The 15,712-nt window shown below is 31.5% G+C and overlaps 1 protein-coding gene across 2 annotated transcripts in view; it reads left to right on the forward strand.

Annotated features, from left to right (window-relative positions):
* Window positions 1-15,712, forward strand: part of LOC126737471 (nucleolar pre-ribosomal-associated protein 1) — a 46,188-nt gene that overhangs the window by 22,919 nt on the left and 7,557 nt on the right. For both annotated transcript variants that reach the window (XM_050442381.1, XM_050442382.1), the window contains 2 exons: window positions 12,907-13,087; window positions 13,150-13,313. In XM_050442381.1, coding sequence (XP_050298338.1) covers window positions 12,907-13,087; window positions 13,150-13,313 — 345 coding nt within the window. The remainder of the gene's footprint in view (window positions 1-12,906; window positions 13,088-13,149; window positions 13,314-15,712) is intronic.

A 15,712-nucleotide genomic window follows, 5' to 3' on the forward strand; every position in this document is an offset into this window, starting at 1 on the left:
ATAATTTTTTGTCCAGATATTAACAATGAATAACTAAATTGATTTACACATTTGGTTACAAATTAAGTTTTTTTGTGAAAATTTATTATAAAAAGTCAAACGTTGATGAAATGAAAAATGCTCTAACTTCCAAAGTATTTGATTGAGGGGTTGTTGTAAATCTGTGCAAACGAAAGTTTTAGAGTTGCCAGGTTTAAATTTAAAAATCACAGGACACAATATTAAAAAAGGAAGGACCGATAAAAATAGCTAAGGACATGTTTTTATTGAACTAACAGTTATTTACATAAGCATATTTTACATAAAAAAAAGATTTTTTATATTTTACATAAAGATATGTATTACAAAAAATATATTTTACATAAAAATTACATTTGTTTAAATTATGGTACCAAATTAAAACAGGATATTCGTATATTCCTTACTTTATAATACATAAATGATAAATGTTTTAAAATGCTTAAAAAAAAATTATTTGGATGAAAAAGAAGATGTTTGGTTAGATTTGACTGCCTGCAAGAGCCTTTTATTTTTAATAGCCATATTATAAAATTCTTTGCACTTTAAATTAAAATTAGTTTTAATCTGAAGCTCTGCTTTTACGTGATCAACCAGGAGTTTATTGCGGCTGTCGCTCCAGGCTGCATTACATAAAAAAAAATACTTTCAGAGTCAGCATTTGACCCGTATATGGAGTTTTTAAAGAAAAAATATTTAATGTTGAAAACAAATTATTTTCTGAAAATTCATATTTTGAATCTAGATAAGCAGCAATATTTTTATAAAATTCTAAACAGGATTCTCTTATTTGAGTTTGTTCATTTGGTGCAAAAGTTTTTAAAAGATTTGACGCTAGAAAGCCAAAGAACAATTTCTTTGGCTATTCGTTAACTCATTTTTTCTCTTAGAGATTTTAAAATATTGTAAACTTCGAAACAAAGTAAATCGGCTTTTTCAAGTTTTTGTTCTGTGTCAAAAACAATTTTTAGTGAGTTGTGAAAAAAACATAGATAACATTCAGCTTTCTGTACGACAAAATTGTCTTCAGAGAAACAATCTTGTAGTGCAATGGGAATTGTTTCTTCCTGGGAAAGAAAGTAGCTCTTAATGGCTGGAAAAATGTTCAGCAATCTTTCTATGGCTGGAAATAAGCTTAGCCAACGGGTCGGTACATGCCTTAAAATAGTTTTATATTCCAAATCCACGAAATTAAAAAAATCTTTTAACTCTTTGCACCTTTTTGATTGAGATGAAAAATGGTTAAAAATTTTAAAATCAAAGTTTCTACATCAAAACGGCATTTTGCTAAAGCATTTTTTACAGAATTGTTTACCATATGCGCAGGACAACCCACTGCAAGAACTTTATTCTTCTCCTTATATAATAATTGGTACACAGAATGCAAGCGTCCAAAATTAACATTTGCATTATCAGCCGAATAGCATGATATGTAGTTTAATAAAAGGCCAGCTTGTTGAATTCTAGTTTTTAAGTTAGTGTAAATACCATTTGCACTCTCGTCGGGATCTTCGAAAAAATCAAGAAGAAATAATTTTACTCCTTCTAATGGAACATAATACCTTAAAAAAAACTTATTTAAAAGTATACGTATAAGTAATTCCTTAAATGTACAATACCTTAAAAGTATTGGGAAAAGCTTAGCGCTTCCATGATTAGAGGCATCTGTGGATATTCCAAGAAAAACTTCTTTGCTAAGCTCACATAATGGACTTTCTACTGAAAAAAGGGCCAGAACATTAAAAGCAATCATACTTGCTTTTGTTCTACCCAAACGAGTTTTTGTGGCAATATTGGAATCAGGATACATTACTGCAAGCAGTTGACTTGTACAATCTAATGAATTATAGGAATGAGCATATTTAACAGTATGATATACATTTGCCACTTCTGAGGCCAGTATTTTTTCTTGTTGAGAATCCATAACTTCTCCTTCTCTTCCCAAAAATGATTGTAGTGTCTGTGTGTGAAATTGATGTGTGTGTTTTATGTCACCTAGACCCCCATATATAAATGAAAAAGACTTTTTACACAATTTGCACCTAGCTTTTTGATTATCCTCTGCGAGCCAATTAACTGTATTTTCCCATTCTTTTCTATATTTATTTAATCTTTTAGCTTTTTTTGATGGTTTTGTTGGGCCATCTAGTTCATCCATCTTACAAAATACTAAAAAAAACACAAATGTTTAAATACCTATGTATCAAAATAGGTATGGGGATATTGCAATATTTTTTTAAAAGCAAAAAAAAACTTACCTTTTTAATTTCTACTGATCAGAAAGAAAATGCGTAAAAGGTGTACTAAATACTTGAAAATATACTCGCGGGTTGTATGAGAACTTCTGCCAACTGATGTAATATAATATAACCTCAAAACACAAAACAATAGTAAACACATTTGGGGGAATCCCAAAAATTAATCAAACTGCCAATGCCGTCCGCCGCGCTAGTGCCGCTAGCGCTATTGGATACGTCTCGAAAAGCGATCTGCGTGGTTAATATTATGGCATTTTTTTCTATTTATCAAAAGATGGCGCAGAATATTACGTTCGAATTAAGCGAAACGCGGCAGCTGAAGGGAGCCGTGAAAAAAAAAGGATTTGTAATTTGATATATTTGCTTTTCTGAAATCCAGGACATTAGGCGTCCTTCCTCAGGTCTTCGCAGAACGCCTACATTCCAGCCTCAAATCCAGGACATCCTGCGAAATCCAGGACATCTGGCAACCCTAGAAAGTTTTTTGGGAAAAAACGCTTTTTGTTCAATAGCAAGGACTGACTACTTTATTTTTAAAGGTTAAGGACGTACTCAGCGTAACTGGCAACCCGTCATACATGAAATGTGTTATAAGAGTTAATGTAAAGATGGCACTACATGCATTAAGATCCTCTTTTTGATACTTCACAACTCAGTCAAAAAAACATTCGTTTGGAGAGGTTTGCAACCATCTCAAATCCGTTTAGATATTTATTAATTTATTATAGAAAAAACTTTTATTCAAATCATTTGGGCGTTTGGAAGCCTTTTTCATTTCAACATTCGACTTTTTAATTAATCTTCACAAAAAAATTTTAGTTTGTAGAGGTTCGTAACCACCATAAATCGATTTAGTTATTCATGGTTAATATCTGGACAAAAACTTATTAAAATTCCATAGGAATTCCAGGACATACAGGCATTATATCGATTAAATAACAGTGGGCGCGGACTATAAATAGGTTGCTGCAAACGACATATGATGCGTTCCCGAGCTGCGTTCCTGATCTGTCGCTAGATATCGACTGGAGACTACCTTCACGCACATTATTTTTGCGGCGTTTACTTTCAATTTGCCAGATTATAACGATATATCGTCGCCCTAAAGTGTAAACCTGCCAAGTCACATTTTACCTATTTTACAGGAGAGTAAAAAAACCGCCTAAATCAACTATATTTTACCTAAATTATTGTATGTTTGCCTTGTTTTATTAGTTTTTATTAAATAAATGATAATATAATAGAAACAATATAAAAATGTGTATAACAAACTGTTTTAAGTCAATAAATAAAAATAGGCAGGTTTGCATTTTGTGAACTCAAATTTTGGCTTGACTTGGCAGGTTATCCCAATAATAATAATTAATACCTTAATATTAAATAAAACCAAAATACTAGTAATCTTTTAATATTTTAATACAAAAATATACTAAAATTATTTGAATTAACGAAGTAAAAAATAAGTGAAAAATAATATTATATTCTTAACATATTTTTATCCTAAATTACTTTGTTTTATGAGGCAAGTCATCATAAAATGTGTGGTAGTCCCGGGGCAAAGTTTTTTTTATAGCCTGTAGATCTTCATATTTTCGGGAAGCTATTTTAATTCTCTCCAAGTAAAGTGGACTTAAATCTTCCCATAAATATGTTCTAGATATTCGGCTTTTCCTTTGTGGAAGAATTTCCCACGAGTGAAAAATGAATTTTATAGAAAATATCTCCTTCCGGCATGTATCTCAGAGCACGAATATCAGTAACTTTCAGGTCTCCTTTAGCATTACCAGGTCTAATTTTTTTATAATAGTGCACACAATTAAAACTTTTAAAAAAGTCGTAAGTAAGATAGTTTACATCATACGGCGCAGGAATTTTTCTTGCCTGTTGGCAAACAGAAATATAATCAGCAGGTATATTAATTACTCTATCTTTAACGTTTGCTCAATTTTAGCATGAACAGAATCAACTTCCATCTGCGTATGTCCAGGTTCAAGATATTTCTGCTCTATTATAATGTTATGGGCAATAGCAATGTAAAGTAAAACATTCGACATAGTGCAGTTGCGATTTTGGTATCCACATCCATCAGAATATATTATAAGGGTGACTTTTTCATTAGGATCTTATAGAGGTGTAATATTTGGCAATATTTTTTTTTCTAAAAAAAATAACCATATGCTTGCAAATTCTTCAGCATTAAGTTCACCTTCAGATTCATTCCATAGAAAGCAATAGGCGTCTGAATTCATTAAATTATAAAAACAAAGATTGTGCACTTGAAGTTTTGTTTTATAATATAAAGTAGACACTTTAGATATGGGACATATTAGCACAGTTTGCAAATCCAACGTAAATACATAATATTTTTGTCTATTTTTATCCTTTTCCTCCCTTGCCGCATTTTTCTTTTGTATGTGACTCTTGTATTCATCTTCCGAGATGTCGCCAACCTTGTAACTAACGCATTTTTCGCATTGATCTTTTTCGGGTGAAAAATGGCATACATTTTTTCTTCAAAAGCCTTGGAAAATGTTGCAATAGAAAGCGGCTCCACATTTTTTGATTCGCACCAATTATTGATGTAAAAATCATAAAGACTTTGTTTAGATTGCCACTCAGCTAAAAGGTTTTTTTTTCTGATGTTGATCTGCAGTAATGAGACTCCATGACTGGCAATGATTTTAAAAATTGCAGTAAACATTCACGACGTAATTCGAATGGTTTCTTTTGACCTTCCATTGACGTTTCTCTTTCAACATTAGCCGAACGGGAATGAAAAGACCGTTTCCAATGGAGTATCGTCCAGCGACCTATTCTTAAAGTGGTAATGAACATTGTCCTACAAACTCTAAGGTTTTCTTCTCCTACTCCTAAAAAATATTGAAGGGTTTGTCCCCTTTTACTTTCATTTTCTTTTTGTCAGTTTCTGTATCTTTTAGGTGGCATAGAAAAGACAAGAGTGTTTACATAAACTTTTTTTTCCGCCCAAGTCATTTTCCAAAAGTTGTTAAAAATAAGTTGCCTTTGACCTTCATTTACTGCAGAGCATTTTAACATTCCTTTAGGGTTTAGTTTATTTGCACCTTTCCTTCATTTTACGAGGTTTTTTTGGATTGTTATAGGTCAATTTTCCATTTTTTTTGTTTCGTCCCAAGTAACTTTCTATTTTTTTCAGCAAACCACGTTGATTCTTTTACTTGAAAGCGCTTTTTACGTTTTGTCGGATAACTATAAGATGAGCCTGAGTCGGAATCCGAATATAGTACCAACCTGCTAGCTTCGTCATCGGAAATATCAGAAATTGTAGATTCTATATTGGATTGTTTTTTAATATAATTGATTCCTGATGTAGAAGTACGAGGAGCTTCATTTAAGTTGTCCGGTAAAGGAATTTCATTCAGTACAATAACTTCTTCACAATTCTCTAATTTTTGCCCATTTTCGTCAATAAAATCAATTTGCACATTTTCGGTTATTTGGAAGTTTTCAAAGGGTTGATTTTCTTTTATGGGAGAGTCTAATACATTCATTGGTAACTCCAACGATAGGGGAATTGAGTCTACACCACTGCTTTCCCCAAAAGAATACTCCCAAGTTATATGCTCAGAGTCTTCTCCCAGCTCTGAGTCCTCGGTTTCATTTGCTGCTTGGCCGATGGCCATATCAAGGATTCGTTGACATTCTTGGCTGTGTTTACAAAGTGGATTTGAGTCCGCGGGAGTTAGCTGTTATTCTCATCGTATAAAATAAGGATTATTATTACACATTTGTAGTTGGCAGGTTAACTAATCAACGTAGAATATTAGTGCTGCCGGTTTTTCGAAAAAACGCATTTTAGCCAAAAATGGACTTAGCAGGTTTACACTTTAAGGCGACGATATTTAATTACACATTTTTATTAATATTTCTCTAATAAAATGAAGAGAAAAAGCTTAATTTTGGTATCAAATACTCAATAGATATTTCACAAATATGTCGTCTGTCTTCTTTAAGATTTTTCATGAAAAAGGAAGTTTTTAATTTTATTATTAATTAAAAAAATGCACTGAAGTCACTCAAAACAGCCTTTAATACTAATACTATACGAAAGCTAACACCTTCCAAACGTAAACAACGAGCGCAGTTGCCAAATACCTTTATAGAAAGAATATTTTCGGGTGAAATTTACAGCGTTGCCGTTATGTAGGGAAATTTGGAGATTTAAAGAATCCAAATTAAAAATATTAATTATTTTTAGTGATTAATAGATATAAATATGGTACAAAATAGTTTTGGGTATTAAACGAATTTCACTCTTTCCTTTGCTTTATAATAAAGGATGCAATTCAGTTTCTGCTAATTATAAAAATTTCTTAAATCACTTCATTTTCTTTCATTCAAATTGAGAAAATCACTGGCAACATGAAATACTAAGCATATTTATCAACTAAATATCTCCTCTGCCCCCGCTGTAGATGTTGCTCTCAATCCAAAACAGCCAATGTTTATTCTAGTGTATTCAGTGTTCTAAGACCAAGTTTTATTGGAACCAAATGTCGATGTTTAGCTGATTAATTTTTGGAAACAAAAAAACGTTCAGCATGGCTCAATAGCGATTGCCATTCGGTGTAACGGCAGCTCCTTCCTTTTTAGGAGGAGCAAATTTATGCGTACAATTTTTGTTTTAAGAAAATATGGAAAATGCACAAAAAAAATGCTGAAATTTATATTGTCTGGACATTTTTTTGCACCCATTTTAATCGTACCTGAAATTATAGATCCAACCCAACCCAACTCTAAATCGGAAAAAATTATTTTCGAGAATTTATATTACTGTAAAAAATGTACTCATACCGAAAAAACAACTTCAAACTTCATATCTTAGTATCGAAAGTTGGGTTGGGTTGGATTATGCTTGGATTGGATCTAGCTTCAAGCTTTTTAAGTAGTTAAGTTTTAAGCTCAAGTATTTTTAATTAAGTTAGAGATCATTTCGTCCAGCATCTCGATGAATGCGAAACTTGTACTGTCAGCCGACTTTAATGTAGATTTCCTTGATCCTCCGGAAATGATTTAAAGGCGTTACAAAATTTATTAATAATTAATAATCTCATTTAATATCAAATTGCACAATAGTGGTCCCACTAGGATTTCTGCTGGGTCCTCTTCTGGACCCGATTATCTTTATTCGAATCCGAAGTCCAGCCTTTTGTGATATGTCGAAAGTATTCGACTACGTGAACTATTCAAGCATGTTTGAAATTTGTGGCTTTCGAGGAGTCGCCCTTAAGTGGTTTTGCTCCTATTTATCAGATGATAAGCAGAGGGTTTTGTTTAATAACTGATATTCCAAATTGAAAAAATTCATCTATTTTGCTCAAAGAGCTCTCGGTCTCAAAAGTCTCTTTGAGCGAACCATGTAACCATTTTAAGAATTAATTTTATTATAAGACTCCGGGACGTTCTTTCACCTATTTAAAAAAACTGATGTTCCTTTGAATTACCTATTTCTTTTCGTGTCCCACAGGGATAAGTCTTGGGTCCGGACTTGGGGAGTGCAGAGGACACGTCACAGTTTTTGCTCAAAGGTTGAAGTGTGCAATTCCCCGCGATATGCAATGTCTGGAGGAATGGTGTAATTTCAATAGCCTTGTGTTCAATATTCTGAACTTGAAGCGACTTAGGTGATATATTTTTGAACAATAAAACATTGTCCAATTTATGTACTGCAAAGTTTCTGGACCTGTACAATGGTAATTTCTTGAAATTTGAAAGCCACATAATTCAGTTAAACAGGAACCTCTCTTCTGGTTGCTGTTCTCTTCGTATTATATCCTTCAACCTGGAGATCGCAGTGTATGGCATATTTCTTTCTAATCGGATCACATCTTCATTATGCTATTCCATTTTGGGAGTCCTGTTCAGAATACTTGTTTCACGCAGTATTCTTATTGCAAAAAGGGGACAACATGGAATATATTATGGTAAAATGCGAATGTCTTGGAGACCACTGTTCCTTAATCACTCTGTCCTAATATTGTACCAAAACATCAAATAAAGGCCAATGAAGAGTCCGGGATCTATCAAATTAATTGTAACGATTGTGATGGAAAGTACATAGGGCAAACAAGAAGATCAATAAAATTAGTGTCAGATTTAAAGAGCATGTGAAATATGGAAGAGTTGAAAATCAAAGTTTGGCTGAACATGTTTTAAATGCTGGTCACTTTGTAGGGATCGACAACTTTAAATCACTTAGACCAATTAAGAGCAATAGAAAATTAGATGCATACGAAAGTTTAGCAATATTCCAAACAGGGCTAAATGTCCAATACCTTATAGTCAATTGTATAGCTTAGTTGGCGTTTAAGATTTGTTCGGCCATGCTGCATTGCATTTTTTTGCTCCATTAGTTACATCTTAAGTATATCAGGCCAGTAAGTAGTTTTTGTTTAGTTTCATAGTTTTACTTTACCATCTTCTCCCGAAGATGCTCTCGGACAGATAAACTCAATAATGCTCTCTAAACAGATAGGCATAACGAAATGTTAGTGTGGTACTCCGAAGGTTGGAGTAGGGATCTAATATGGTTTCGCCAATATGAAATTTGGAGTAAAAGAATAGAATGAGTGCAACGTAAATTTCTCAAGTATAGGTTTGGGTATTATTCGGTGAAAAATTGTGACCATCACTTGTTATTGCAGCTATTTAATAGATTGTCTTTGAAGGATAGGTGTTTCAAGATTGGGTGGACTTCTAGGACTAATGTGTACAAAAACTTACCTATTTACAGAATATGCCATTGTTATAATATTTATGCTGGTGACTTAAATCTTAATATATTGGATTTGCAAGGCTTTACCAAATTAATTGAAAACATACTTTATGCTGCTCAGACGTCGTATAATTTGTTGTTAAGTATACTACGTTCATACATGACTATCTATATTGATATTTTTTTATCCTTTCTTGTAGCTTTAGTTGTAACTTGTATTATATATTGTACTAATATAATACTACGTGTAATTGTTGATGCTATATGTATTTATGGGTCATTCTCAAAAAATTCAAAACATTTAGGTCTCTTCAAGATTTTTATGATAATATTTTTATAAATCACATTTATTAAAAGTAATTTAATACTCTTATATTTAGACTTCTTTTCATCACATAATAAAATCCACATAAAAAAAAGATTATACACTAAAAATCTTTTAAAAACTCCCCTCCATTAGTTGTCTCACTATATATATGCTTTATAATAAACTTGTCATTTATTCATGCTCTAAATATTTTAGTATTCTTTACCCAATTTGTGAAACATATCATAAAACACTAAGATTTAATTTACACTTTAAGTTTCAAACATCACTAAAAAATTAAGTCGTTTAGATAACAACGTATTTGGTCTCTTCTTTATATTCTCTCCTCCGTTAGAACATTTTAAAAATCTGTTAACCGGTAGATGTATGCTGCAAATTGTCAATCCGCTTTAGTACAACGCCATTGTGTGTTTGTAAGTAAACAAAGTCATGCATGGAACGCCCCTCCGTTACCCTATGTAGTAAATTATTAAATATAATTTTAGAGTATTCAATAATTAGTGAGAATTCCAATCATAAACAACCATTGTAATGTTATTCTAGAATATACATAACCTTATCCATTTTTGTAGAAATGCCGGGACATTTAAAATTTCTCTCCTCCGTTACTTTTATTAGTAACGGAGGGGAGTAACTGTAACGAAGTGGAGATAATTGCTGATAAATTGATTATTATGTTGTCATTTTACTATTTTAACATTTCTTATACCTTTGCTGTTGCAGAATGGTAAAAACAAAAAATAAAAGCGATTCGGACATTAAAAAAAAAGAGAGAGAAGAGCAAAGAATCAATGCGTCGACTTCGCGAACAGATAAAAAGTGATCCAAATAAGTGTGAGGAATCAAAAAGGAAAGAAAGAGAAAGATACCATGCTCGAAAAGCAGCAGGAAAAATTAAAAGCATTAACGATCTGAACCCAAGGGATCAACGACGAGTTAGGAAAATATGGCGTAGTAAATTCAAGGCGCGATATGAACGAAATAAAGAAAACCAACGTTTAGAAACCTATTTAGATGAAACCACGCCTCCTAGTACTCCAAGACGTAGCCCATTATTAGATGAAAATATTACTCCGAGGGACAATAATTTAGAAGATGTAGATGCAGGTCCTTCTCGATCAGGCAGCAGACAAAGTTTGACTGGACAAAAAATAAGACGCAAGAATAGACAAGGACTAAATATGAAAATTGAACTACTAACTAAAAAACTAGAAGAGTCTGAAAAGCGTGCTAGGAAATATAGAAAGCGTTATTATAGATTAAAGTCTAAAAATAAAAGTGAAAACGGAAAAAAACGAGTCATGAAGTTGGTCGATTCATTAAAAGTTGACAAAAAAAAAATAAAAAATAGGCTTTTATTTGGAGAAATACTTACTTCCCAGCTTAAAGAAAACTTTAGGCAACAACGTAAAACAAAAGACAAAAGAAAATGTTATGTAATATTTCTGGTGATATAATACGTCAATGTGGATACACCAGATACCTTTGTAAAATTGCTTCTACCAATATATTGTATAGCAAACAGAAAATAAAAAATAAATCCATTATTGACAAAGTTCTACGTGTTAAAAGACTTGTGAGTGACTTTTTGACGCAAGATGATAATAGCCGACTTTGTCCCGGAAAACGAGACACAATTACCTTAAAAAAATAAAAAAACAAAAAAGATACCTTAGTGATATCCTGAAAAACCTATATTTGAAGTTCAAGCGAAATTATCCTGCAAATAAAATTTCATATGCAACGTTTTGTAAATTTCGACCCTTTTGGGTACTGCAACCCAACGTTAAAGATCGTAACACTTGCACATGTGTGATTCATGCTAATACAAGTTTAATTATTTCAAAATTAAAGCATTTGAAAATAATTAATAAGGGCACTCCAGAAGACCTTGTAAATAATTTATGTTGCAAAAGTGAAAAAAGGGAGTTATGCTTGGAAAGAAAGTGTTTCGAATGCATAGCTAAGAAAGTAAAATTTTTACCATTCAACGAAAATAAATATACGAACTACCAAAAATGGCTAATGAAAAGAGAAACCTTAATAATAAAGGGACAAGAAAAAATCTGTACCAAGACTGTCAAAGAGAGAGTATTATGAACCAAAAAACAACTATGCTTTATTCTTCAGGACATTATACCAACATTTTTGCTACATGTCAGAAACATAAAGCATCAGTATCAAACAATTGATACCATTAAGAAAAATCTATCCACAGATGAGATACTAATACACGTTGATTTTTCTGAAAATTACGTGTGTAAGTATGGCGAAAAAGTTCAGTCTGCGCACTTCGGGGCTTCGAAACCTCAAATATCATTACATACTGTAATCGTATATTACCGACCTGTTTTTAATGAAGCGATGATATTGAAAATCGAAACTCTTCTGCCTATAACTCTTCCTACATTTAAAGGAACAATGAAATGTCACGAAATATGTTGGTGTCGATCATCTCCAAACGTCATCTCTGTGAGATTCCTATCCTGTTTGATATGTAGCCCAGACGAAACCTGCTCACACTACAATCTTGGTCAAATTCTGCTTTCATCTAGCGATGGTAAGGACATGATAATCATAGTAAAATTAAGTCATATTATTTATGACTTTAATTTTTAAGTACTACTGCAATAGGCAGAGATCGGCTAAGATATGAAGACATCTACCCATCTTCTGATGAGAAAGTTCCTGCAGCAAAAGAATGAAGATATTCCTCTGCAACAGTATTACAAAAATAAAATGCTTGTAGAACTCATTAGGCAAGACTCTTTTGTTGTGGTGAAACTTTGTGGAAAAAAAATAATTAGGCATTATGTAGGTAAAATAATTTCAGTGGATCAAGATAACGAATACACCGTCTCGTTTATGAAAAAAGTTGGTAATAATCTTTTTGAATTTCCTGATAAAACTGATGACATTTCTACAATCGATAAAAATGACATTATGAAAATTTTAACTAAGTGGAATATTAATGAATTTAAAGATACTTACTCTTTTGAAAATGATATTATAAAAGGTTTTGATAATTTATATTAAGTTATAGAGGGCTTAATTTCCATTAATTTTTTTAAATTTTTGTTCTTAACATTTTCTTTAGGAACTGAATCTTGTGTTCATGAAAAATAAAGTTTGTTTGTTTTAATACATTTATAACATACATAAAAAATTGTGTATTTTCTTTCACAGTTTTCTCCGTTACCATCCTTCTCACCTCCGTTACCTTAATTCTCTACTTCGTTACATCGAACCTCCACTCTGTTAAGTCCAAAAATTAAAATTTTCTGTTTTTGTATGAAATTGTTATTTGGAAGCTGGTAAACATATCAAAATTATTAAACGACATATTACTCTATCTAATACTATAAAAATATATGTAAAAAAGATACATGTATGTATTATGAAAAAAAAAGTAAAATGTTTTGGTTTTGACAAGAATGACCCTTATATACATATGGAATTATACAAATAAGTAAATAAAATGTACTATTACCTATTCGAGTAAACTAACTCCCAAATAAACAACAATATATAACTCATATCATACGTAGGTATCCTTAAAGAACATCTAATACACTCAACTATACTAAATCACCCATTAACTGAGGACCTGCAGCCAAACAAAGACGAAACCTCACAAGACCTGGAGTGCTACGATTTAAAGTTTTTCCTGCCGCTTTTCAGTCACATTTTGGCTCCGGAGCAGCAAGTGAAAACTTACGTGTTTATCAGGTAAAACTTTCGAATGAAAAAAAAATTACATTTTGAAAACTAATGATTTTTTTTTGAAACAGGAGTGGAGGTTTAAGTTTAACAGTGCTGGGTTTGGCCTGTCAAAGTAAAGAAATTCGTCAAGCAGCTTGTCACGTGTTATCTAGGCTACATTTCCATTTGGAGGCCAGGCAAACGGGAAAAGATAACTTGTTGTGGATTAGGTTTGTCGAGGCGTTATGCAAAGGTAGATAACTCCCGTTCCGTCAGCATAATTCTAGATTCTGTGTCCCATTTTGGTTAACCTAAAAACATTAAGGTTTTCATGGACCTTTGTCACTTTTTTATAAAAATTTTAATGCCACATTTTTATGAATCAAAATTTGGAAAATTCTCAGGAATATTCTGTACTAATCAGTTTTTTATAAATCCAAAGTACTTTTGAAAATATTGGCATTTTTGAGTAGTAATTTCTAAGAAGAATGTCATATCGAAAAGTGTCCAGTCTAAGTTCAAAATCGCAAAAAGTATGTAACAGGATTATTACTATGAAAGAAAAAGTCGATTATGCTCAAAAATATCTTCAAATGTTATCACCAATAAATTCCTAAAATGTTTAATTATTTGGAAGAATTGTGGTAATTAATGGAATTGCGTGGTGCTAGTCACGCACAAAGCTCTTTTAGTACACATTTTCAAATTGTATAAAATGTTATTAATATTTTGTACTATTTGTAAATCAATTGGATATTAAAATTAAAAGGCCTTATGCAAGGCTATAGGCATCGCATCGATTTATTGATTATACAGGGTGATCCAGGTTCATCCAGCAATATTTAAAATTTAACTTCTACTTACCAAAACGAACAACTTTTCTTCTTTACACTTTCTTTTAATTCTTTACCCTTTTGAGATATTTGGGATTAATGTGTTTTTTTTGTTGTAAATATTTCTGTAATAAACTTATAATTTTTCTGAAACTACACTTACCAAAAAGCATTTTCTTATATCAACTGCAAGGTAAAGAAATGCTTTTTTTAATCACGTTAAAGAAAATTCTGACAATTATCGCTAGGTCCATTTTTTAGAGCCTCAAACTAAAATATTGTAAAATTTTCTGTTCTCTTTAAAAATTTTTAAAGAAACACTAATAGAACTTGTATACTTGTCAACTTCTGAAAAACATGCTTTCATTTCTGTGAAATAAATGTTTTGTAAGGTAGCTATCTAGTTTTTGACAATGCTTAGATTTGATCCCACGAGCGGTCTGTAGCCGTTGATACTAAAACAAAACGGTTAAAAATCATCAGAATACCAAAAAGATAAATTCTAAATAAATCCTCATAAAAAAAGATGCAGCAAAAAAAAACTATTTTTTTTAACTGCATTTGAAACTCCTCAAGACAAGCATGTTTTTCAGAGGTTGACAAGTTTTATTAGTGCTTGTTTAAAAAATTTTAAAGAGAGAGGAAAAAATTTAAACAAATTACGATTTTCAACTTTGGGGTTCCAAAAGATGGACCTAGCGTTAATTATCAGGACTTTCCTTAACATGATTTAGTTTTTCATTACCTTCCCGTTGAAATAAGATATAAGATCTGGTAAGTGTAGTTTTAGAAAAATTTTAGGTTTACTGTACAAAAAAAAACATTAATCGCAAATATCTCAAAATAGGTAAAGAATTAAAAGAGTTTATAGACCAAAGGTGTTTATTTTGGTCAGTGTAGAAGTTAAATTTTAAATATTGCTGGATAAATCTGGGTCACCTTGTATATTAATTATTTATTTTTGAAAAAAAATCACACTTAATAAAATTATTTATTTATTTAACAAAAATACAATACAGTAGAAATATAATAACAATACATATCTCCATTCCAACTAAAGGTGGTAAAACATAATAAATGATATATAAAAATAACTAAAATAATAATGTTGCTAAGTTTAGTACAGGGTCTTTGTAACGTGTTTTTGGAGGTTGAGGGTTGAGGCGGAGGTGAATTATACTACTGCTTTGAAGGCGGAATGACAACTGCTTTATTTTATGAAAATGGCGTTATATATATACATGACAAATGACATATGCTACTTGTCAATCTGTATTGACATATCGATTAAGGCTCTTGTACATAAACGACTATAAAGTATACATCACATCCCCCTTATTGGCCCAAATAAAATGCTATATCACAACTTGCTTTTTTCCATCATTTCTATCACAGTTCAAACCTATTATTAAATACATAGCCTATATTTTAATACCCTACAAATCTCTTAACATATACACAGCCTCATTAACCTAATTGTATGTACAACACAATTCTTTTATAACACGAGTTATTTTACACCCTTTCTCTATATAAAAATCATAACCATTTAACTATATATTTTATAATATACCTATGTAATTAGCATATGCCAAATAAATTCAGAACATTACTTATTATACAATATTCAATTTAAAAACTTTTTATTTATAGATTATGTAACCATCAAACTTTGAGTTTCTCTTAATATTTCGACCAGATTTAGATGTTGACGGGAGAATGTCAGTATTTGTAAAATCTGAATCTGCATGTGCATTAGAGTTTAATTGAGTGCTGTTTGCATCACTCTCATTTTGTAATAATTCCGTAATATTCTCAG

Source organism: Anthonomus grandis, chromosome 6 (assembly GCF_022605725.1).
Source record: "Anthonomus grandis grandis chromosome 6, icAntGran1.3, whole genome shotgun sequence".
NCBI classification, from domain to species: Eukaryota; Metazoa; Arthropoda; class Insecta; order Coleoptera; family Curculionidae; genus Anthonomus; species Anthonomus grandis.